We start from the raw sequence: 26,135 nt of genomic DNA on the forward strand, positions 1-26,135 counted from the left end.
TATTATCTAAAAATTTAATATTTTTTTATAAATCTGCCCCTGTAACTACATACATGGATACATGGAATTACTGTAAATATTACTTATCCCATCATCCGCCTCCTTCCATAGGAAGTTGCATGGATAAGGGGGATAATAAAGCAGTGGTACCAATGGGGTGCAAAGGCCTGGTTGCGGAATACGTTTATGGATAGAGGGGAGGGTTACTGTGTCTGATTTACATCTTGGATGTAGATGCTATAGTGCAAATTAGTCATTATTTCCATGTAATATATCTTAGACGGCCAAATAACCCATCACTATACATTGGTTGTCAATGCAAATGCTCACAATTAAGGAGGGAACATAGCCGCAATGCAATACACTGTTCTATGTCATGCAAAATGTGTTATAAATCTCTAACAGGTGAGGATGTCACCTCTGGGATCCTAATCTATCGGGAATATGGCAATGGCCACTAAAGAAAAGAAAGTCTGAAAGAGCTGTTGATGCCTTTGGAAAAATATGGCCGAGGGTATCATCAAATGATACATGCGATTGAAACTCAGATTCATGTTTTCTCTTTGCTACCCTTAGGGCTCACACAGACAGGAGTATAAATCGGTCGTGTGGTGTTCGATTTTTGATCGGATAGCACAAGGACAGGAAATTGACACGTTATTCAATAGCGCTGTTCAGATGAATGATTTTTTCCTCGGTCTGACTGCCCATGAGAAAAAAATGTAGCATGCACTACTTTCTTCCAGGTCTTGAATGAGACTCACTCACTCAAGTCTATGGGTGCAAGAAAAAAAATCGTATCCCACATGGAACATTTTAGTGGCATCTTATTTTTATGTTCAACAAAATATTAAGTTAAGACTACCATCATTTCCATCCAGGCCTATTTCATGAGTTTATTTTTTTTTAAATTCTGTGGAAGCAGGGGTGAAAAGCAATGTCTGACTTTCATTTGCTCATGTTCATAGATTTTTAATTTATTATTACTTTTGTCAGATTTAAGTTATTTCTGTGACCATTGTGGGTTTTTGTTTCATTAAACGAGGGGTACCAACAATTTTGACCACGTGTGTATAACGTAATGCATAATGAATCATATAGTTCACTGTAAGATAGTGTTTTGTAGGAAAGATCTGCCCAGTAACAGACAACAGGGTAAGTGTGAGTTAAGTATTGGAACTAGCCCACAGGGGGGTGAAGTTAGTGTTAGGGAAAGAGATGACTTCCTGTAGATAGTCAAATAACACCAAATTCATGAACAAATAGTAAGTGTCTGTGAGCAGTGCTGCTGTTGAGGGTGAACTACAGCAAAGGAGACTAAGACAAGGGGTAGCACGACCTTGAAGTGACGGAAGAGGGAGAGGGGACTTATAAAGAGAGAAGAGTTCTTGTATAGGACAATGAGTCACGAGAAGCCCTGAGCTTGGTGAACGTCGAAGGTAACAGGACTGAATTAGTTTGACTAGTGAGTGGTCCCAAGTGGTAGATCCAGGGTGTCAGTCGTGAAAGAAAGAGGATGCCGAATCGCTGAGCAGGTAGAGAGACTTTCTGATCAGGACTTTGGTGATGAGCAGGGCTGTAACAAAGTAGGGCGTAGCAGTGTGCTTCACTGGCCCTGGCGTAGACTACAGTTTAAGGATATTGTGTGTGTGAAAATGCTTTACTATGTGAAGGAAACCTCCATACGACTTTGTACCAGTTATCCCTTGTACAGAACTATTACCAAGTTACCGTTCAGTAACGACTGTGTTTTAGAATGTGTCTCCTTTTTTGTGGTACTAGCCAGCCAACACCATGGCTACAGGCGGCCTGCATGGGCGCAAGGCCTTCACAGCAACACCAACACCCAGTCAGGACCCACTCTTTCATGTAGTGCGCCGGGGCGTCACAGGAGAAAATCAGTGCCTCGTCCCAGGCTACCGCCCTGTGCCACGCTAAACAAAAATTATTAAAAAAATGCAACTCCACAGATGTTTTTTGGGTTGTGTTGTAAAGCCTTTCATTGAATGGAAAGAATGACCAGGTAGCATGATTTTCAAGGTCAGGTCAATTATGGCAATACGAAGCTTGACTAGTTTAATTTATGCAGCGAAAAAAGTGTAGTAGTTTAAGTAAAAACAAACTTAAGTTTGTGTTGCCATTTTCCATTTTTATTTTTCGTTAATTTTTCGTTATTTGTTTAATTGAGCGAGGACTTGTTTTTTTGCATGGTGAGCTGACTCTTTTATTGATACCAATATGGTGTACATACAATGTTTCCATTTCCTTTTATTTCATTTTTTCGGGAGGTGTGGTGACTGAAAGCCCTCAATTCTGGCATTTTGATATTTTTCTTTGTACATTGTCTACCATTTGGATTAACTAATTTTATATTTAAATAGACAAGACTTTTTATAGATGTGATGATACCAAATGTGTTTATTTTTTCATTTCTATAATGTTAATGGAGACAAAGTAGGGTAATTTGAAGTTTTATATTTTTTGCATTTAAGTTTTTTTTAAGACTTTTTTCATTTTTTACTTTTTTCTTTAGTCCCTTGAGGGGACTTGAACCTGAAATTGTCCGATTAGTTATACTGCATAACTGCAATACCATGGTACTAAAATATATAGTGTAAATCATGATCTCTTATGAAACTCAGCTTGTAGCTGAACTTTACAGGTGTACCAAGATGGCAGTGATGAGGGTCTTCAGCAGGACTCTGGCTGCCATGATAACCCATTGGTGCCGATTGACAGATGGGCCAATGGGAGCCAGTGTGCACGCGCATTGGCAACCCCTCTATTTAAAAGCCACTCTCAGAGATTGACAGAAGCATATAAATGATTAACAGCAGTAATCGGAGCTCAGCTCAGTTCGCTGATGTTAGACACAGTTGCCGGCTGTGTAACATAGTGAGCAAATGTGTGTAGAGGGGGCTCAGCTCCTTAGCCCCCTTCACATACTGGCACCCCAGTACTGATGTACCTATACATCATTAAAAAAAGAGTCCAGCATTAGAAAAAAAAAGGTCTACTTTTATTTTACAGACATATAGTCACTCATGTGGATTGAGTGACTAGATCTGAGCTGCAATACCAAACACAGTTCAAGGAAAAATGTGGCACGGTTTAAAGAAAAAAAATATTAGCCCTATTTTTGTATTTCTGAAAAGGTTGTAAAAATGGCACAACTAGCTAGCAGAAATTTATTTTCCTGCATGCAAAATTAAAGGAAAGTCATCCAAAATTCCTCTCTCTAAGCAAGACAACAACTGAGGAACGAAGAAAAGGAAAATCTCAGTCTTCTAATTATTAACACTTCGGCGAGAAAAGACAAGTAATGTAAGGGGGGGGGGTAGATCATGAAGCAGAGATTTTAAAAGCATGGCCTTCACTTGGCTGTACATAGTGACAGATAGTCTCTGGGCACTAATATGTGTAATTTGCAGAAGTCATTCTGCAGAACGACAGTGTATATAATGGGGATGTCATGCTGAGTTCAGACCCTGCATATGGCTCCGGGGGTGGGTTGCATGTCCATCAGGTTACATTGATGATTATGTCTTATATTACCTACAGCTGCACAATACATTGACTAATGCAAATCATTAAGTGGCTACATGATCACACGGAGATACAAAGCTGACAGTCTCATCTAACGCATCTATTTATGTACAGGCTACCGCGTATTTAATGTAGGGGCCATTAATGTTTCTGCTGCAGATATAAAAACATGAAGGGAAGGAATACTTCTACTTGGAAAAAAACTACCATTCTCGGATTGTAGGCTCCTATAATGCCTACAATCATTCAGCACATACCTGTAGAACCAGACCAAATCTAATCTATTAATCTATTACATTGGATAGTGCTGTTTAAATGTTTTCTTAATTTCTAAAATCCAATGCATACACTGAAGAAATAACCCTATTCAGATATATGGAACAAGCAGAAGTTTAGACATCATCGGTCAAGAAACACTGCCATCCAAGTCAATGACCAAGGTACCATACCATCCAAGTTAATGACATGAACACCATACCATCCAAGTCAATAACCTGGGCACTATGCCATCCAAGTCAATAACCTGAGCACTATATCATCCAAGTCAATAACCTAGGCAGGATACCATCCAAGCTAATGACCTGGGCACCATACCATCCAAGCTAATGACCTGGGCACCATACCATCCAAGCTAATGACCTGGGCACCATACCATCCAAGTCAATGACCTGAGCACTATACCATCCAAGTCAATGACCTTGACATCATAATATCCATGTCACTGACTTGGGCATCATGCATCCAAGTCAATGACTTTGGCATCATACCATCCAAGTTAATGACCTGAGCACCATATTAAAACTAATCTATTACTTTGGATAAAGATATTTAATTTTTTTTTTTTAATTTCTGAAATCTAGTGCATATGCTACAAAAACAACTGTATTGACATGTAAGGAACAGGCACAGGTTTATACATCACTGGTCAAGAAACACTGCCATCTAAGACAATGACCTGGGTCATATATGGTTGATGGACAGTCAGGGGTGGGAGTCAAATTTTGAACTAAAGTTTCCCTTCAATTCAGTAAGTACCACACACTGTGCTTCCTGAAAATATTATAATTGTGCCATCTGCAAACACTACCCCCTAAAATAAATATTATTTTACACACTTTGTCCCCCTGAAATTAATTCTAATAAACTGTGTCCCCATAAATACATCGTGAATGATACAATGCACCTCCAGAATAAATGATAATAAACGAGGGCTAAGGGGCTTACCCATGAAAGACATTTATCACCTATTCTCCGGATAGGTTATAAGTATCTGATAGGGGTCACCAACGATCATTAAACGGGGCTATTGATCGCCTTTTATTCCTCACTGTTTCGGGATTGAATGTATCGTATGACCACTGCATTAAATGGATAGAGGACTAATGGAGAAAGATGCAGACAGAGCTCCTCTACTCCTGTGTGAATACAACTGTAAAGTCCCCTGTATATGACGCGCCCCCTGGGACATATTCCTTTTTGAGGGGAATACCCGGCACCGGATCAGATGGGGGTTTGTAGTCTCCGAGCGGCTGTGACCCGGTCCCGTGCCCAGGGCGTCAAGCTAAGTGTTATGTGGCAGTCCAACAGATGTTATTAAAGTTCTTTTGTGTCGACTACGCCACCCGTTGTGATGCGGTCACTGTGGCCGCCGCTGCTGCAGGGTCCGCTGAGGCTGATGGTGGGTGCGCAGCTTGGTGAGATAACCCCCAACGGGAGGGGTATAGCCTCAGAGGGGACAGGCGCAGAGGATGGGGGTTGTGGTGGTGCGATGCAGCCGGCAATGAAGACAGACTCGGGTTGTGCAGTTAAGGGTGTTTACTTACTGCTGATGTTGTACTGGTCACTCCAGCTGCTAGTGACCACCCGAGCCGTGCTGCGTCCACCAGGTCCTGGATCCGGTCAACCCCCAAACAAGTCCAGAGCGTGGCCCTGAGCTCTCCCTCTGTCCTTTCTTCAGCCGTCCCCACCAGTGATTCACCTAGGTCCAGCTCCCTCGGGCCTTCTTTTGGGACACCCTTGGCCCTGGGTTCCCTGACCCTTCATGTGGTGTGCCTTCGGGGTGAATGTGGTGGGTGACCGTGACAGACACTGCCCACGGTCTCCGGTCTCTGGCTGGGGAATGTCTTTGCCCCCACCAGCTTGGGTTCCGGTACCCTCTTGCTGACTCCTCACCCGGTGCTCTAATTTGGGTTCTTGGGTCCCTTCAGTCTTCCCCCTCTGGGTCTTTCTCTGCTCCACTCTCTCTCTCTCCAGGGCTGCTGTTTCCTTCTCTCTCCTCTCCAACTGACTTGTTCTCAGCGTCTGACCCTGATCTAAGTTGGTGCCCTCCTTATATATCCCTCTATGTGTGAGCTCAGGTGACCAGCACCCAATGAGCTCCTATCACTACCCAGACTGCTCCCCCTATCTGCCCCTACACTACATGGGATGTACCACCCCCCTCCCACTCCAGCCAGGAACAGGCTCGGTTGTACCTGCACATTTCTAAGTGGGAGTACCGTCGGCCTGCTCCTCTGGAATGGGATGTATGTAGTGCATGCAGTCTATCTGAGCTCAGTTCCACACTCCTTCCTTACCCGGGAGTGGAATATCACACCTCTGGGTTGAGGTGCAATACCCCTGTAGCAGCCGAATCCTCAGGGTGCTACATTCCCCCCTGGTAAATCACAGCACGTCCTCGGGCTGTAAGACATAAAACACCAAAACATACAAAATTTTTATATGAACATATAAAACATATAAACATTATATATATAAAAACTTTTTATATAAACATTCTCGTAGACTTCTCTTGTCTCTGGTTCCTCCTCCGGACACTGGGCAACGTGTGTCCGGGAAAAGTGCGACAGTCTCTTAGAAAAAACTGGTTTTCCATAAAACCGGTAGGGGGCGCTTTAGGACGCGCAACTATATACAGGGGGAAGTTGGAAGTTGGCCGCTCTCAGTCCTCGGCCAGGTAGAGGGTAGGGAATGGCTGCTCACAGTCCTCAGCCTGTAGGATCAAGGGGTTAACGGGTAAAACAGTTCACTGGTCCCAACGGGGACTATTTTAGCAGCAGCAGTTTCAGTTTCTATATACCCCGATTGGGTAACTATTTACAGCTCCTGCTCTGCCGCACTCAACGGCGTCTTCCTCCTGCTCTTTGCTTATAGCTGGTTGTTACTTCAGACCCGTCCGGGTCCTCTTGCTCCTCCTCTCCGTACCGCAACTCCTCCTCCGTCAAGCGGTGTACGTGGAGGGCGTAAGGTCCTTTGGCACACTTGTGCCGGGTGAAAGTGACCTCGTCTCCGACGTAGAGGTCACGGCCTTTGTGACCTTCCGGCAGGTGGGACTCGACGTCTCTGCGGGTCACAAAAACGTCACCGCGGTTGTTACGGTCCCGAATAAAGCCCCACCCATGCTGCGGGTTGAACTTTATCACTGTCCCGATGGTGCGGGGACAATGCGCTGCACGGGGGTTCCTCCTAGTCCGGCTCTTCTGCTCCGCGCTCTGGATTTGGGCCTGTTGTTCTCTGACCCGCCTCTCCTCCCGTTCTCTCTTAAACTCTGCCAGCTGTTGACGGCAACACTCTGTACGTTCAGCTGCGGCTGCCCGAGTTTCTCCGGTGAACCCCATCAAATCTTCTCCCGTGGGGTCCCACACGAATTGGGCTTCTGCTAGAGGAGGCGAGACCCGAGCCACGGGCTTCGGAGCCGGGATTAGGGGCTCACACAAGGGCCCTAGTCTTTGCTGCCGCTCCAGCTCAGGGTACCCTTCGGGCCAGATGAAGGGCCGCCCGTCCGGCCATGTGAGCTGGCTGATGAGGTCCTCCCCCAGGTGTGGCACCCTAGGTATTGCGGGCGCGGGCGCGGTGGTGGTGGCGCCCGGGTTGCCCAGGCCTTGCGGCCAGGCCTGGGGCACCTGGAAGGTGAAGGGCACCGTTAGGACGGCGGCGCCCTGGGCTACCTGGCCTTGCGGCCAGGCCGGAGGCTCCGCGGAGGTAGGGGGCGCTGTTGGTGGTGCGGCGCCCGGGGGTACTAGGCCTTGCGACCAGGCTGGTGGTAATTCCTGCTTTGTCACGCTCCGGGTCGGGGCGCGTGACGTCACAGGGGTCGCTGCGGCGGCTTCCGGTCGGGGCCTAGTCCATGGCGGTGACCTGGCGGCTACGGGCACAGCAGGGGGACTTTCGGGCTCTGCGACGGGGAGCTGGGGCAGGTAATCGGTGTCACAGCTTGGGGTATAGGCGTCCCCTTTACCTGCCTCCATGCGTTCGGCTCCCTCCTCGGCGCCGTCTCCGGCCTTGGGTCCTCCTGCGCCATCCTCAGAGGCGGTCTGCTTCCTCTTCCAGGGTAGCGTGCTCCGTTGACTGGTCTTTGCGTGCTGAGCCATCTCCCGGCTCCACTCCGCCAGTATCTCGCGCTGTACCCGGGCCATTCTCCTTGCGAGGCCCTCCAGGGCAGTTTGTGCACACTCCCGGTCTCGGGGGAGCTGCGCTAGGATCTCCGCTAGACCTAGCGGGGTTGTGGACTCTAGCAGGCTCCTGACCATCGGGTCGGTGCTGCTCTGCTCTGCTTCCGGCAGGCTCCTGGCCAGCGGGCCGGTGCTGCTCTGCCCTCCTTCCTCGGTCTCTAGCAGACTCCTGGCCAGCGGGCCGGTGCTGTTCTGCTTTCTCTCCATCTCCGGGTGAGCTCCTCCGCTACTCCTTGTTAGACCTCTTGCCTCCGGGTGCGCTCGCTCCAGACTCCTCCAAGCGACACCCATCTTTGCTCTTTTCTTTCGTCTCCTCCCACTTCGAGGGCGGTCCCGGGGCAACTCGGTGACTGTCAGCTCCAGGGGGAGTTCTTTCACGCTGACAGACACCTCCAGCATCACAGTCTCTGTTGGTGGGGGAGGTTTCCACTTTTGGCGCCATTTTCTGTCCTGGCCCACGATGGGAGGTGGCCTCTTGCCCTCCTTTGGCACGCCCATAATGGCGTCCGCTGCTCTTCCAAGGCGGGAAATCTGCGGTTTTGGCGGGAAGCGCTTCCCAGTGGCGGGAAACTCTGCAGATGGCGGGAACAAGTTGGAAATGGCGGACAATCGGCGGGAAACGACTGGTGATGGAGTCCGATGGCGTGGACCCTCCGGAACCGGCAGGAGTCTTCTTTCTGAGGTAAACTTGCACTTTTCTTCAGGCACGCAGTACCCGGGTGTTGCGGGCACGGAATCCTGCCGACTACGCCAAAGTTGACGCGCCCCCTGGGACATATTCCTTTTTGAGGGGAATACCCGGCACCGGATCAGATGGGGGTTTGTAGTCTCCGAGCGGCTGTGACCCGGTCCCGTGCCCAGGGCGTCAAGCTAAGTGTTATGTGGCAGTCCTACAGATGTTATTAAAGTTCTTTTGTGTCGACTACGCCACCCGTTGTGATGCGGTCACTGTGGCCGCCGCTGCTGCAGGGTCCGCTGAGGCTGATGGTGGGTGCGCAGCTTGGTGAGATAACCCCCAACGGGAGGGGTATAGCCTCAGAGGGGACAGGCGCAGAGGATGGGGGTTGTGGTGGTGCGATGCAGCCGGCAATGAAGACAGACTCGGGTTGTGCAGTTAAGGGTGTTTACTTACTGCTGATGTTGTACTGGTCACTCCAGCTGCTAGTGACCACCCGAGCCGTGCTGCGTCCACCAGGTCCTGGATCCGGTCAACCCCCAAACAAGTCCAGAGCGTGGCCCTGAGCTCTCCCTCTGTCCTTTCTTCAGCCGTCCCCACCAGTGATTCACCTAGGTCCAGCTCCCTCGGGCCTTCTTTTGGGACACCCTTGGCCCTGGGTTCCCTGACCCTTCATGTGGTGTGCCTTCGGGGTGAATGTGGTGGGTGACCGTGACAGACACTGCCCACGGTCTCCGGTCTCTGGCTGGGGAATGTCTTTGCCCCCACCAGCTTGGGTTCCGGTACCCTCTTGCTGACTCCTCACCCGGTGCTCTAATTTGGGTTCTTGGGTCCCTTCAGTCTTCCCCCTCTGGGTCTTTCTCTGCTCCACTCTCTCTCTCTCCAGGGCTGCTGTTTCCTTCTCTCTCCTCTCCAACTGACTTGTTCTCAGCGTCTGACCCTGATCTAAGTTGGTGCCCTCCTTATATATCCCTCTATGTGTGAGCTCAGGTGACCAGCACCCAATGAGCTCCTATCACTACCCAGACTGCTCCCCCTATCTGCCCCTACACTACATGGGATGTACCACCCCCCTCCCACTCCAGCCAGGAACAGGCTCGGTTGTACCTGCACATTTCTAAGTGGGAGTACCGTCGGCCTGCTCCTCTGGAATGGGATGTATGTAGTGCATGCAGTCTATCTGAGCTCAGTTCCACACTCCTTCCTTACCCGGGAGTGGAATATCACACCTCTGGGTTGAGGTGCAATACCCCTGTAGCAGCCGAATCCTCAGGGTGCTACATATACATTACATCAATGTCAGCTGAACCCCCCAATATTGACGGGTTCTACCAGCAGTATAATGTGTATGGGAGCACCTGAAAATTGATTGTCAGGGGAAATAAAAATTTGGCATGTCTGATTTAGGACTGAAGATCCTTTTATTGTCTACAGGCTGCTTACATTGACTACCCTTTGACGTGAATGGAGTGGGAATATATCCCCTTTAAACAGTTTCCCAGTAAGAACGGACATATTTCCGATGCTCTGGATCTAATTTGGAATGGCACCTCTGCTTTTACACATAGCAAACTAATATATGTGGTATAAAACCACCCCAGCTGTGAAGGGTTAAGACTAAGCAATTGCTTAATTTTCTAAAAACGTAACTGGTAGAGCTATTACTGCTCAAGTAAAGCAGACAAGACAGAGTGCTGCCGCTTAAATGAAAAAGATGTAGCTATGAAATATTCAGAAATGGAAAACACAGGGAGGGATCGGCTGGGGACTATGCGCGCACCGACTCCTGCAGCTGCTCGCACATATATTAGAAGGCTGGAGCACACAGCACTAAAGAGCTCTTTCTGGCTGGATGGGAGGCAGGCGTAATAAATTCTACTTAAATCCACACACATATATAAACATTAGTCTGTACGCTCCGTGCAAACGCCACTTGTCATACAAATTACAGCATATCATTTTATTTTCATAACCCAATTAGTCAATCCAGGCCTGGTTAACACTATAGGGTAAAGGTGGTGTTTGCCATATTATGTACATAACATAGGGTCAGGGGTGGACATATTTTTAGTGCAACTTGTGCAGTCGCACAGGGGTCCAAAAGGTAAGAGGGTCCACTTCCACCTTCAATGCTGCAAGCAGCTTCTGTCCCAGACATGTATAGGGTGCATTATGATGAGATATTGGACTGCAAAGGGCCCATATACTGTTCTTGCACAGGGCCCTCTTCTGTCTGTGTTCGCTCCTATGTAGGGTACCTATTGTTGGATACCCTGCAGAGAGGTGGAAACATGCAGAAAACATGTTATATAGCTCATCCCACTATACATGTGATAGGTAACATAAATCTTTATATGCAACGTGCATCGTAGTTGACAGTATCCATGAGATAACTACGGTATGTTTCTGTCTATGGAAAGCTTGCTGGAGCCACCACACTTAGTTATTTGGATACATCTTACCCATCATTTAGACATAATAGTAGATGAATTAACCATATTCCGCGTTACAAATTATTATACAAATGCTATTTTTTCTCTGATTTTCCTAATGGACGATGCAAATGAGTCAGCATAATTTTTAAATCAACTGTTTGTAACGGGTCTGGGAGGCGGAACCTCTGAGCTACTATACAAGGGGGCGGTCCTTGTAAGGGAGCGGGTGGCGACCAGGGAAGACGGGCAGGAAGTCACAGCAGGTGACCGGGACAGTCTCTGAGTGAACGGGCTGGAGGTCACGGCAAGTGACCGGGGCAGTCTCTGGATGAACGGGCAGATGGTCACGGCAAGTGACCGGGGCAGTCTCTGAATGAACGGGCAGATGGTCACGGCAAGTGACCGGGGCAGTCTCTGAATGAACGGGCAGATGGTCACGGCAAGTGACCGGGGCAGTCTCTGGGTAAAGGGTTGGTACGACCTGTGGCGGCTGATGATAGACGTGAGCTCCCAGGTGAGCAGGCGAGAGTCTCTGGATGAACGGGTGGTCACAGCATGTGACGGCGGAGCCTCCAGGAAGACCAACAGACAGGCGGCAGATGAGCGCTCCCAGGTGAGCGGGCCGAAGTCTCTGGACAGGCGGGTGGTCACAGCACGTGACGGCAGAGCCTCCAGGTAGGCTAGCAGACAGGCAGCAGATGAGCGCTCCCAGGTGAGCGGGCAGGAGTCACTGGACAGGCAGGTGGTCACAGCACGTGACGGCGGAGCCTCCAGGTAGGCTAGCAGGCAGGTAGCAGATGTGTGCTCCCAGGTGAGCAGGCAAGCTGGTCCATAGACAGACTGACAGGAGTTGGAAGGCAGACCGTCGGACCTCAGGCAAGCAGGCAGGTGGCTGAAGTGCGCTCCCAGGTGAGCGGACAGGCTGGTCCTTAGACAGACTGACAGGAGTAGTAAGGCAGACCGTCGGACCTCAGACTAGCAGGCAGGTAGCAGATAAACAGGCAGGAATAAGACAGCAAGCTGGCAGGAATCTGGCAGGTATCTGGCAGGTAACTGGCAACGGGACCTGAGGGCTGAAGCAGAGTAGTGAACAGTGCAACAACATTGCTCGGGCACCTCCATTTTGGAGGAGGTGCCTTATATATGGTGAAGTCCTCCGGCCATTGGCCGGGGACTCCTTAGGACGGCGCGCGCGGCCCCTTTAAGAGGGAGGGAGAGCGCGCGCCCTAAGCACAGTGGCCGGGAAGGAGCGCGCGCTGCCAGCAGAGCGGGAGGAGGACGCCGGGCATGGAGCAGAGAGGTGAGGGGAACAGCGTCCCTGCCTAGCAGAGGGCAGGGACGCCGGCGCTACACTGTTTGAGTATAAATCACATTTTACTGGACAAATCTCCCAATGATAACAATATTTTTTTCAAACTAAAAAACCTCAAAATCCGCTGTTCCAAATTATTATTCACAACAGAGTTTCCAGACATTTTATAGGTTGTAAAGAACTGAAAATGGTTATTTGTTGAATTTGCCGCATCAAGAGGTCACATTTACTGACATCAAAAGCTTTTCAATCAAAAAACATCTTAACAGGCTAAATTACATGTTAATATAGGACCCTTCTTTGCCTTCTTTTATATCACCTTCACAATTTCTGCATCCATTGAACTTGGGAGTTTTTTGATAGTTTCTACTTGAATTTATTTGCATTCTCCCAGAGCTGCTGTTTTGATGTGAACTGCCTCCCACCCTCATAAATCTTTTGTTTGAGGATACTCCAGAGGTGGGGTTTTAAATTTTTAACAACAGGTTCTGTGTTTGTGTGTAGGAAAGCCACACCCATTTTAAAGCCACACCCATTTTAAAGCCACACCCATTTCAATGCCACACCCATTTACACACACCTTTTCCTCAAACATATACAAGTAGGGGCGCAGTCAGACAGTTCCGAGACAGTCAGACAGTAAACACCTGTAAGCCGTTATCTCTGTTATAGTGATGCGTCGACTGTAAATCACAGGCGGCTCCAGCACATCTACTGTGCACATGCTATAACTGGGATGTACAATTACAGTAGTAGTTTGCATTAAAGGGGTTCTTTGGTTAAAAACAAGTTATCACCGATCCATGGGCTCCACAGGATCAGTGATAACTTATTGATTGTTTGGGTCCAAACATTGGAAAACGCACCTATCGGAAGAATGGGGAAGTTTTATCCCTGACAGGACACGTATCCCCATTTTAAAATGCAGCAGCAGGTGGGACATCTGACCGCAGCTCCATTCATTCTCTTTGGGGCTTCCAGAAAAAAACAAGAACAGCCACTGAGGGAATGAATGGATCAGTGGTTAAGTCGCACATGAGCTCCAGTCTAATGGGAATAAAAACTCCACATTCTACCAATCGGTGCGGGTACCAGCAATCAGACCCCCACTAATCAATAATTTAGCACTTATCCTGTGGAGAGGTAATTACTTGTTTTCCCCGGAGAACCCCTGTAAGTGCGTCTTATTCCAAGTATTTAATCACTAATGGAAATAAAGAATCTTCTCCCAATTAATATCAGAGAGAACAAATGACCACCATACACAACACAATCCACTATATAAACACCAATAGTACCACATACAAGGGAGAAATACTGACACACCATGACTGGACTACATATTACCACCACATAGTGACCGAATAATACTACATACAAGGGAGAAATACTCCCACACCATGACCAGACCACATATTACCATCACATAGTGACTGAATAATACTACATACAAGGGAGAAATACCACCACACAATGACCAGACCACATATTACCACCACATAGTGACTGAATAATACTACATACAAGGGAGAAATACCACCACATCATGACCAGACCACATATTACCACCACATAGTGACCGAATAATACTACATAAAAGGGAGAAATACAGTGACATCCGTGACCAGACCACATATTACCACCACATTATGACCGAATAATACCACATACAAGGGAGAAATACCGCCACACCATGACTAGACCAGATATTAACAGCATATAGAGTCCAAATAATTCCCCATCATTGCTCTCCACCATCCCCATCATTGCTCTCCCCACCTCCTCCATCTTTGCTCTCTCCCATCCCCATCATTGCTCTCCTCCACTTTCTCCATCATAGTCATATCTCTTCCACCATTGCCATATCTCCCTCCACCTCCTCCATCATCATTGCCATGCCATATCTCCCCCTCATCTCCTCCATCATCATTGCCATGCCATATCTCCCCCCACCTTCTCCATAATCATTGCCATGCCATATATCCCCCACCTCCTCCATCACCATTGCTGTCCCTCATCTCCCCCCACCTCCTCCATCACTATTGCTCTCCCCCCACCTCCTCCATCCATCACCATTCCTCTCCCCCATCTCCCCCCACCTCATCCATCACCATTGCTCTCCACCATCGCCAGTGCATTAGTTAAAAAAAAACAAAACACTTACCTCTCTCTGCTCGTTCCCCCACAGGCAGCAGCATCCTCGTTGCCGCCAACTTTCTCCCTGACACAGGTGCGTGCTGCATGATGACGACATCAAGCCACGCACCTGTGTCAGGGAGGATTCAGGGTGGGGCAGGAAGCAGAGGCAGGGCCAGCTCCAGGTTTTTGTGGGCCCTGGGTGAAAAGTCTCAGTGGGCCCCTTTAACACATACCACGATTCATGATGCACAGATACCACTCAGAAATATATATATAGCACAATGCCAAAGATTTCACTTCTTACATTACATGAGTGATATCTATTGTAAATTGTACAATAGCTCAGAAACCGGCAAATCCTCGCAGCGCACAGTGTGGACCGGACAATATAGTCCTCCATACAGTATAATGGGCCCCATATACAGTATTGCTTCATACAGAATAATGGACCCCATATAATGCTCCATACAGAATACTGGCCCCCATATAACGCTCCATATTGGATACTGGGCCTCATATAACACTCCATACAGAATACTGGCCCCCATAAAATGCTCCATACAGAATACTGGCCCCCATATAACGCTCCATACAGAATACTGGCCCCCATATAACGCTCCATACAGAATACTGGCCCCCATATAATGCTCCATACAGAATACTGGCCCTCATATAATGCTCCATGCAGGCTGTTCCCCCCACATAATGCCCCATGCAGGCTATTCCCCCTCCCACGTAATGCCCCATGCAGGCTGTGCCCCCACATAATGCCCCATGCAGGCTGTGCCCCCCACATAATGCCCCATGCAGGCTGCCCCCCCCCACATAATGCCACATGCAGGCTGTTCCCCCACCCACATAATGCAGCATGTCACTCCCCCCATCCGTATAATGCCACATGCAGGATGTCACTCCCCCCCTCCATATAATGCCCCATGCAGGATGTCAACCCCCCCATATAATGCCCCATGCAGGATGTCAACCCCCCATATAAAGACCCATGCAGGATGTCACTCCCCCCCCCATATAATGCCCCATGCAGGATGTCACATTCCTCCCCATATAATGCCCCATGCCGGATGTCATCACCCCCCCATATAATGTCCTATGCAGGATGTCATCACCCCCCCATATAATGCCCCATGCAGGATGTCATCACCCCCCCATATAATTTCCCATGCAGGATATCATCATCCCCCCGATATAATGTCCCATGGAGGATGTCATCACCCCCCATATAATGTCCCATGCAGGATCTCATCATCCACCCCATATAATGTCCCATGCAGGATGTCATCACCCCCCCATATAATGCCCCATGCAGGATGTCATCATCCCCCCAATATAATGCCCTATGCATGATGTCATCACCCCCCCATATAATGCCCCATTCAGGATGTCACCACCCCCCCATATAATGTCCCATGCAGGATGTCATCACCCGCTCCTCCCCCATATAATGCCCCATGCAGGATGTCATTACCCCCCCAATATAATGCCCAATGCATGATGTCATCACCCACCCATATAATGCCCCATTCAGGATGTCATCACGCCCCCATATAATGTCTCATGCAGGATGTCATCACCCCCCCATATAATGCCCCATGCAGAATGTCCTCACCCCCTCATATAATGTCCCATGCAGGATGTCAACACCCCCCCCCATATAATGCCCCATGCAGGATGTCATCTCCCTCCCCAATATAATGCCCAATGCATGATATCATCACCCCCCCATATAATGCCCCATTCAGGATGTCATCACCCCCCCATATAATGCCCCATGCAGGAAGTCATCACCCGCTCACCCCCCATATAATATCCCATGCAGGATCTCATTACCCACCCCATATAATGTCCCATGCAGGATGTCATCACCCCCCCATATAATGCCCCATGCAGGATGTCATCATCCCCCCAATATAATGCCCTATGCATGATGTCATCACCCCCCCATATAATGCCCCATTCAGGATGTCACCACCCCCCCATATAATGTCCCATGCAGGATGTCATCACCCGCTCCTCCCCCATATAATACCCCATGCAGGATGTCATTACCCCCCCAATATAATGCCCAATGCATGATGTCATCACCCATATAATGCCCCATTCAGGATGTCATCACGCCCCCATATAATGTCTCATGCAGGATGTCATCACCCCCCCCCCATATAATGCCCCATGCAGAATGTCATCACCCCCCCATATAATGTCCCATGCAGGATGTCAACACCCCCCTCCCATATAATGCCCCATGCAGGATGTCATCTCCCCCCCAATATAATGCCCAATGCATGATATCATCACCGTCCCATATAATGCCCCATTCAGGATGTCATCACCCCCCCATATAATGCCCCATGCAGGAAGTCATCACCCGCTCTTCCCCCATATAATGCCCCATGCAGGATGTCATCACCCCCCCATATAATGCCGCCATGCCTCCATACATTTAAAAAAAAAATCAAATACTCACCTCACTTCTCCTCACCTGCTGCCGCTGCTCATCTCCGGACTCCTCAGCCGCGTCGCCGGCTTCTTCCTGCTCTGCAGTGCCTGTGACGGCTCAGCAGAGGGCGCTGGGGAAAGACATCATCATGCCCGCTGACCTGAGACGTCACAGTGCAGCAGCCACGGAAGACACCGGAGCTGCTGCGGAGGCACGGGGAGAGGTAAGTATTGTGCCGGGTCCCTGAGCTGCCCGCCTGCTCAGGGCCCCGACACTTGCCCGGGTGCTGGCGCCGGGCCTGGACGTGTGCCTTTTTCAACTACATGTTCGGCCGGATGCACATTAGTTGAAAAAGGCGGCCAGGGAACCGGATCGCAGCGCCGCTTCTGGCCGGTTCGGGAACCGGCAGCAATTTGAACAATCGGTTCTCCTGAACCGGACCGAACCAGCTGAATCCCTCCCCTGGGATACTCCAAAGGTTCTCAATAGAGTTGAGATCAGGGGAGGATGGTGGCCACACCATGAGTTTCTCTCCTTTTATGCCTTTAGCATCCAGTGACTCAGAGGTATTCTTTACAGCATTAGATTGTGCATTGTCATGTATGAAGATGATTTAGCTACGGATGGCACAGTTCTTCTTTTTGTACCATGGAAGAAAGTGGTCAGTAAGAAACGCTATATTCTTTCCCAAAGTAATTTTCACACCTTCCAGGACCCTACAGGGGCCTACCAGTTCTCTTTCCATGTTTCCAGCCCAAAACATTACTCAATCACTGCCCTGCTGACGTTGTAGCCTTGCTGGGATATGGTGGCCATCCGCCAACCATCCATTATTCTATCCATCTGGACCTTCCAAGGTTGCACGGCACTCATCAGTAAACAAGACTGTTTTAAAATTAGTCTTCATGTATGTCTGGGCCAATTGCAACAGTTTCTGCTTGTAAGCCCTCTTTAGGGGTGGCCGAATAGTATGTTTATGCACAACTACAAGCCTCCTGTGAACCTTGAGGTTCACAGGACCCCAATGGCACAAGCAGCTTCAAATACCTGTTTGCTTGTCATGGTATTTTAGCAGCTGCTCTTAATCAGGTGAATTTGTCTGTCAGAAACCTTCCTTATTATGCCATTATCTGCACAAACCCATCTATGCTGTGTATGAGCCACAAATCTCTTCATAGTCCGATAATTACGCTTAAAGTTTTGTGAAATATCTAATGTTTTCAAACCTTGTCCAAGTTATTGCACTATTTGATGCTTTTCGGCAGCACAGACATCCTTTTTCTTTCCCATATTGCTTGAAACCTGTGGATGCTTACTAATGTGGAACTTCCTTCTTAAATAGCCCCCCTCTAATTGGGCTTCCCCTGGCAAACTAATTATCACAGGTGTTTGAGATTAATTTCCCCGATCCAAAGAGCCCTGAAACACAATACCATCCAGGAGTTTATTTGAAAAAAAAACAACTAAAAATTACATCTTTATGACACTAAAATCCAATTTGAATAATATTTGGAACGCAGTGTATGGTAAATTTCAAGGGATTTTGCAGAAAAAAAAATATAGACAAAGCAGCTTAAAATATTAAGTTATAAAATTTAGTAATATAGTTTAATTAGCTCTGGAGTCCATGATTCACTGATAACTGCCTCAGCCTATATTACTATCTTTCGTGTTTAATGGGGAACTGCTCACTGCTTATTTCAATAGCTAAGCCAGCCCCCTTCTCTCCGAAAAGGGGGCTGACTTAGCTATAGATATGAGTAGCCAGCCTCCTTTACACACTGCTTTGGTCACACGTCGACACAAGAAACAATGTAATTCAACTTACTATTCTGTGTTGCTTTTATCCACCAGAAAACCCTTTTAAATATCACTTGTAATCACTGATCTGTGTGTAGAAAAGCTCACATGATGGATGGAGTATGACTATTTCTTGCTATATTTCTTTCATGCTGCTCTTCTATGTACAGCAAAAGAGTACAGTGCAGACATTAGTAATCATTAATGTTCTTTGTTGTTGTTTTTTTCTGTTTTTTCATCTCGTAGCTGACGTACCTCCCATCTCCTTGGGGTGTTTGTCGTTTTTCCGACCTGGGTTCAGACTTTTTCCCAGTATACAGTATATCAGCATGCAGGATTGACTGTGAAACCAGATACATTGTCGAGAACTGCAACTGCAAAATGGTACACATGCCAGGTGAGACGGGCAACTACAGAAACCATTGGGGTGTTTGTTTCTTCAAGTTTATGTGCTGTATATTGCATGAGCTATCTAATTGTCTGATGACAGGTTGGTAATATGAGATGTCTCTGTGTTTACAGGTGATGCTCCCTTCTGTACACCAGAGCAGTACAAGGAGTGTGCGGAGCCGGCCCTCAGTGAGTCATGCACCTCACAGCAATACACACAGATACACAGTGTGCGCCGCACACCATGCACACACAGACCTCTGGGTATCTGCAATTTTTATGGGATGGAAATGCTACAATTACTGTGAAACTCAGGATTATCTACACATCATTTATTTATCCAATTCCTTCTAGCTATAAACCTGAACGAGTGGCTAGACTGATTCATTGGGGGCACATTTTGCAAACCAAGCATGATTTTTGGGAAAAATAAAGGCAAAAATCAAGAGCACCATCTTAGTTTAAAAAAGGATCATGGCTAGACGATTTGCAATTAACTGGGAGACTATATCGCCAATGATTCCCTTTCTGAATGATTCTGTTTTGAAATCCTGCCCTCCTTCTCCAGCCTACACCACAGCCTTTACCAGTCTTTACCACGCCCTTCACAGCACCCCTCACAGCAGCCTTAAGCACAAATTTCACCACAGACTTCATAACAGCCTTCACCACAGCCTTCACCACATCCTTTACTACAGCCTTTACTGCAGCTTTCACAGAAGCCTTCACCACAGCCTTAAGCACAGACTTCACCACTGACATCACCACAGACTTTACCATGGACTTCACCATGGACTTCACCACAGCCTTTACCACAGACTTCACCACAGACTACATAACAGGCTTTAGTACAGCCTTCACCACAGCCTTCATTACATCCTTTATGTTACACGCACGCCACTAGGTTCAGATAGGGGCGAGACAGGTTACATGAATTCTTTGGAATCCTGGGGGAACCGTTACTCAGGGCGACCATAGACCATGTGCTGCAGCTTCTCTCAGGCACACAGGGGTATTGACCCTCAGGCACAGACGCGTAGTTTGTTTCACTTACTGACCAGGCACACTTGACAAGAGTCCTCATAAATAGTAGAACAATAGTATTTAATAAGAAGCCGCACAGCCAGTGCAAGTTAAGTCTTATGAGCAACAGGCTCCAGAGACAAACAGTACAGTTTCCTTAGCAGCACAGCAGTTCACAGTCTTCCCAGTAGTACAGAACAGCACAGTTCTAATGTAAAGGCACATTAGTGAACACAGCATTCTTTACAGCACAGTGAGATGGAGGAGGATGGGAGAGTTTGCTGAGGGAGATGATCCCTGTGACACCATTTCTTCCAGTCCTTATCTTTATGCCTGACAATACTCTGCACTGCTAGTTCAGGAACTCTACCTGACCTGTGCTTAGCTTCACTCCTGACTTGAATCCTTTTCACTTGCAGGGGCGCTTCTGTGAGATACACACACACCACCTTTCTCTTCGGCTCCAGCCAGACAGTAAACAACTTCCCCACAATCCCCCTGGGGCTCTGCTAAAGCACTCCTCTTCTCCTGTGACTGTGTTAACCCTTCTAGTTCATTGATGCTTCTGGAGCACAACGCTTCCTGTCTCATGTGCTTGTGTTACTTCTGTATGTCACATTTACTACAGCCCTTACCACAGACTTCAAAATAAACTTTAAAATAGACTTCACTATAGCCACAGCTTTCACTGAACACTTCTTATGCACTCAGGGGACAGGGCTTCCACACATCCAGGTGGTGATCTTTATGAATGCCAGCTGCTTACCTTTCCCATGTGGTGTATGACTAGCTTTCCCCTGACTTGTGCAGTCATGCATCCTTCTTCCATTTACAAGTGGCAACCGCTGGCTATTTTAGGCAACTTCTGCCTATAAAAAGCTAGTTTCTGGTATGTACATGTCGCCGTCTCTCTTATACAGGAAGAGGGAGTAAAACAGCACAGATGTGTATAGTATAAGGGCCTGGGCATCTCTCTCCACTGTAGAGATTGAGTGGTGGGGGATAAGCGCAACACATTCATACTGTACAGGCAGTCAGTATGAAACAGCATCAATTTATATTGAGATGTAAGCCCCTTAAATAATTTCCTCTTCCCTATTACATTTTAGTTCTTATGACATAATTGATAAATCTCTCACCACATTACTTACTATTACCTATCAATCAGTGTGGATCCAGATAAAGGAAACCCTGTTGATCCCAAAAATATGAGGTACTAGTACTCTCTTTAGGTTCCTAGTTCTCTCTTTAGGTTAGCTTCACATATGGAACAGAGCCTCCAACTTAGATGTGAACACAGCTTAAGTCCTTCATTTATATATCTCATTTTGTTTGAGTCCACTTCTGACTTCGGTTCAATAAAACCACATGAAAAAATGCTAGAGGCCGAACATGAACATTGAAACTGTTGAGAGTTATTGAAAAGTATATTTACTTTGAGGATTTCCTTTAAAAGGATTTTCTAGTTCTAAATGTAGGCTGCACATACAGTATATAATCACTATCCACTTCAAGGGATTTTCAGGCTTAAGATATTGATAACCTATCATTAGGACAGATAATCAACATCAGATCAATGTGGGTCCAACAACCTAGAGCCCCGACAATCAGCTATTTTCAGCCAGATGTAAATGGTTAGAGGTTCCCAGGTGCTTCTGCTCAGATCCAATGCATTTCAGTACGAACTGACTCGCAGTACCCAGGAATGGCTACTACATAGTGAACAGAGCTGTACTGTTCAGCTCTCTTCACTATTTTCATCCAGCTGTCGCCACTGCTGAAAGCAGTGAATCTGTAGGGGTCCCAGGTGGCAGACTCCAACGATCTGATATTGAAAACCTATCAACATCTTAAGCTTGGAAATCCCTTAAAGGATATAGTGACACTGTATTGTATGTAAAACCTACTCTTAGAACAGAAACCAGCACTATCTACCGTATTTTTCAGACTATAAGAATCACTTAGGTTTTAGAGAAGGAAAATAGAAAAAAAAAGTAAGCAAAAAATGTGTTCACAATACACTTTTAAGGGGGAGGGGGTCTTCTGCTGACACTAGTATAGGGGTAATGTCCCCCAATTTTGACAATATCCCCCATCCTGGTATATATGCCCCCATTCCTTTTATACGTGGCCCCCATCCCCATCCTGGTATGCATGGAACCCCTCCATCCTGGTATACATGACACCCCTCATCCTTATCCTGGTATGCATGGCACCCCTTATCCCTGTCCTGGTATGCATGGCACCCCTCATCCCTGTCCTTGTATGCATGGCACCCCTTATCCCTGTCCTGGTATGCATGGCACCCCTCCTCCCTGTCCTGGTATGCATGGCACCCCTCATCCCTGTCCTGGTATGCATGGCACCCCTCATCCCTATCCTGGTATGCATGGCACCCCTCATCCCTATCCTGGTATGCATGGCACCCCTAATGCCTATCCTGGTATGCATGGCACCCCTCATCCTTATCCTGGTATGTATGGTCCCTCATCCTTATCCTGGTATGTATGGCCCCTCATCCTTATCCTGGTATATATGGCCCCCTCATCTTTAACCTGTTATGTATGCTCCCCTCAGCCTTATCCTGTTATGTATGCCCCCTCATCCTTATCCTGGTATGCATGGCCCCCATAATACCCATCATGCTGCACATAAAAAAATAAACACTCCTACTCACCTTTCTTCTCTTCTCCAGCGCTGCATCCTGTCTGCCCGCACTGATCTCGCCATATGAGCCGCGCATTGCATCTCTACCATGTGCGGCTGACAAGGTGAGATCAGCTGCCGGAAGTCACTGCTCCCCACGCTGGGACTGTGTGCGCGGGGAGCAGTGACTTCATGCTCCTTAATAGCTGGCACACAGCGTTGCTGCAGCGCAGCTCCTGCTGTTGCCGGGCGATCGTGTGTGCCCGCTATTAAAGGGCATGAATATTCACCCCTCCCCACGCCCATGGGCGTGGAGAGAGGTTGAATATTCATGCCCTTTAACAGCGGGCACAGGCGATTCCGGCAGCAGCAGGAGCCGCGCTGTGGCTACACTGTGTGCTGCTGTTAAGGAGCATGAATATTCAGTGCTCCCAATACCCCATTTCGCCCCAAAATTTTGGAGGAAAAAAGTGCGTCTTATAGTTCGAAAAATACGGTAGTTCTTGGAATCGGTCTTAGTCCTTGCTGCTGGATCCATACTCTTCTGATGTTCTTCACTTATACCAACAGACTTTCAATGGAAACAAAGTTAAATTTGGCAAATTTTGTAGGACCAAGTGGTTGCCACTTAACATTTAATTAATTTATTCTTTTATCCTTATAGAATTGTGCTAGACTCTATTTCTGAGTTGGGTATAAGCAGTATGTTTCTCTCTAGTATAATACAGTGCCGCCTTGTGGTACTCCTTTAAGGCACCGCAATCATTCATTAGCTATTCATATGCTGGAAAATAACCAATTTAATATGTATGGATACAAGTAATGGTGTCTTCTGTCTTATACAATGCCTATCTGATGAAATCTCTTCTTAGTGCTAATAACCCAACATATCACACACAGCCTGATTATGTGTTCCTGTCATTAACACCTCCGTCTGTAGTTCATCTCGCTTACTCATGTAAATTGGCCTGCCTTTCTTAGGGTTTATTATTTTGATACAACTCCATAATTAGGATGCAATTATTTCTGTCCTAAATCAGTTTTTTTCCTCATTCACCGTTATAATTATTACTGCGTCTTTCCAACGCAGATTCTGAGAATTTAATTATATCTGATCATTCAATAAAGGGAGAAACAAAGAGCTTGACTTTCTCAACCCCTGATCGATAGATTACGTCTCTTGTCTTCCTTTATCTTCCTTCAGATGAAGCATAAATTTACCGTTCCAAAATTAGCTCATTTTACATAAAAGAAGAACCATTGTGATGACAGATAATGAGCAGTGGATCATCTCCGTTAACCTGTCATCCTCATCACAATGACGTTTTGCACTTATGGCCTTGTGCAAGCAGAGCTATGTCTCAAGTATACAGCTTGTTATGGGTTCATACTGTAGCTCTGTGCACCTCAAAATTTAATATGGAGCCACAAAGAGGTTTTCTTCTGCGTGAGTCTATTAGGGGAAAGAAACTGGTTCATGATCCATTGTAGGCCGTGTTATCAAACTATTCTTCCCAATATGGTAGCTCATGGAGGCACCATAATACAGTGTAAGAAGGACTTCATTTAGCGTCATACAGTATCCATCTACGGCTATGTGCCCACGATGCAGAAATGCTCCGGATTTTTTCCTGAGCGTTTCTGCATCTCCCTGGCAGAAAAAACGCATGCGGATTGTACATGCGGATTGTACATGCGGATTGTACATGCGGATTGTAGATGCGTTTTCCTGCCAGGGACATGCGGATGTGAAGCATTCTTCACTTGCATTTCCGTATGCGGGTTGTCAAGCGATTTCCAAGCGATTTTAGCATCACTTGGAAAGTGCTTGACAACTTGGTCACACTATATAAATCCATGCAAATGACATGGATTTATATAGAGTGACCCCATAGAATGTCAAAAAATAAAAAAATAAATCTATACTTACCTTCTGATGGCCCCCGGAGTCTTGCTTCGCTCCGTCCTGGCTTGCCGGCAGCTTGCGGTACACTACACTGAAGGACCTGCCGTCACATGACTAAATGACATCAGCGCAGATCCTTCAGTCCACCGCGATCTGCCGGCAAGGGAAGACAAGGAGACCGGGGGCCATCAGAAGGTAAGCATAATGTTTATTTTTTATTTTATTCTTTTTTCTTTACAGGTTCTATGGTACCCGGGTCCGAAGGAGAGTCTCCTCTCCTCCAGACCCAGGTACCAGCCGCACATTGAAACGCATGTAATCCGCATGTACAGATCCAGTGATGCGGATTACATGCATTCCAATGCAAGTCAATGGCGGTGAAAATGCAGCGCTTCCGCAAAATAATTGGTAGTGCTGCGTTTTTTTCCGCAATGATAATCCGCAGCGGAAATTTCCACAGCATGTGCACAGCACATGCAGATTATCATTGGGGAACATGGCAGACCTTCTACCATGCGTTTTTTAAGCGTTTCTGCAGCATCTTTGCCGCTTAAAAAACTCATCGTGGCCACACAGCCTACCACTGATTAGCTGTGCACAGACATGAGACCTTAAAGGGGATTTTAATTTATTGACTTCTGTCCTCTTTTAACCAGCATTGTGTTAATAGTACTGACCATTCCCTGGTCCAGCGCCAGCTCTCTGTCTCTGTTAAGGTCTTGGTGAACTGGTTTCTGCGGTGACGTCACATCTACTGAGCACACCACCGCTGCAGCAAAGCACTGAACTCATCGTCTTGTGCCTCTTACATTGACAAAGATGCTGAACTAAGTGATTGGCTGCAGTGCTGATGTTCACTGTAGACATGACATCACCACTGCGGACCAGAGCAGGGACAGAGAGTCATCAGTGGACCTGGGAAGAGTGAGTACTATCAGACTTTATTTTTTTAATACGACTTTGGCTAATAGAGGTCAGGAGTCCATAAGTGGAAAACACCTTTAATTTAAAGACTTGAGTGCATCATTTCTACCTAAAAGAGAACCATTTATAGGTCTCATAAGCATATATTAGGCTGTCAGTTTGGGTTATGAGACCCGCGGTTGGTCTGGGCATTGCAATTCATACACAAATTGTGAAACGCGGACTTGGGAATTTAGCCTAAGTTTGGAGCCACTAAACCACCAGCATCTGATTGTGTGACCAAGGATTTAGAGTTCCATACATACTCATGTCAAAACCGGACATTTCAGCATTAGATACTAATAGAATTAATTCATCACTGAGATGAATCCAGCGGCAGCAGGCGCAGATGAAGCCAAGGTCAGTACACCTATCAGTAGATGGAGCAAACAT

General features: G+C 47.2%; 1 protein-coding gene across 2 annotated transcripts in view; it reads left to right on the forward strand.

Annotated features, from left to right (window-relative positions):
* ASIC2 (acid sensing ion channel subunit 2) overlaps nt 1-26,135 on the forward strand; it is a 999,936-nt gene that overhangs the window by 957,289 nt on the left and 16,512 nt on the right. For both annotated transcript variants that reach the window (XM_073683124.1, XM_073683123.1), the window contains exons 4-5: nt 19,061-19,211; nt 19,337-19,393. In XM_073683124.1, coding sequence (XP_073539225.1) covers nt 19,061-19,211; nt 19,337-19,393 — 208 coding nt within the window. The remainder of the gene's footprint in view (nt 1-19,060; nt 19,212-19,336; nt 19,394-26,135) is intronic.

Source organism: Phyllobates terribilis, unplaced genomic scaffold (genome assembly GCF_046119375.1).
Source record: "Phyllobates terribilis strain yellow unplaced genomic scaffold, ASM4611937v1 Scaffold_5__5_contigs__length_657084704, whole genome shotgun sequence".
Taxonomy (NCBI): Eukaryota; Metazoa; Chordata; class Amphibia; order Anura; family Dendrobatidae; genus Phyllobates; species Phyllobates terribilis.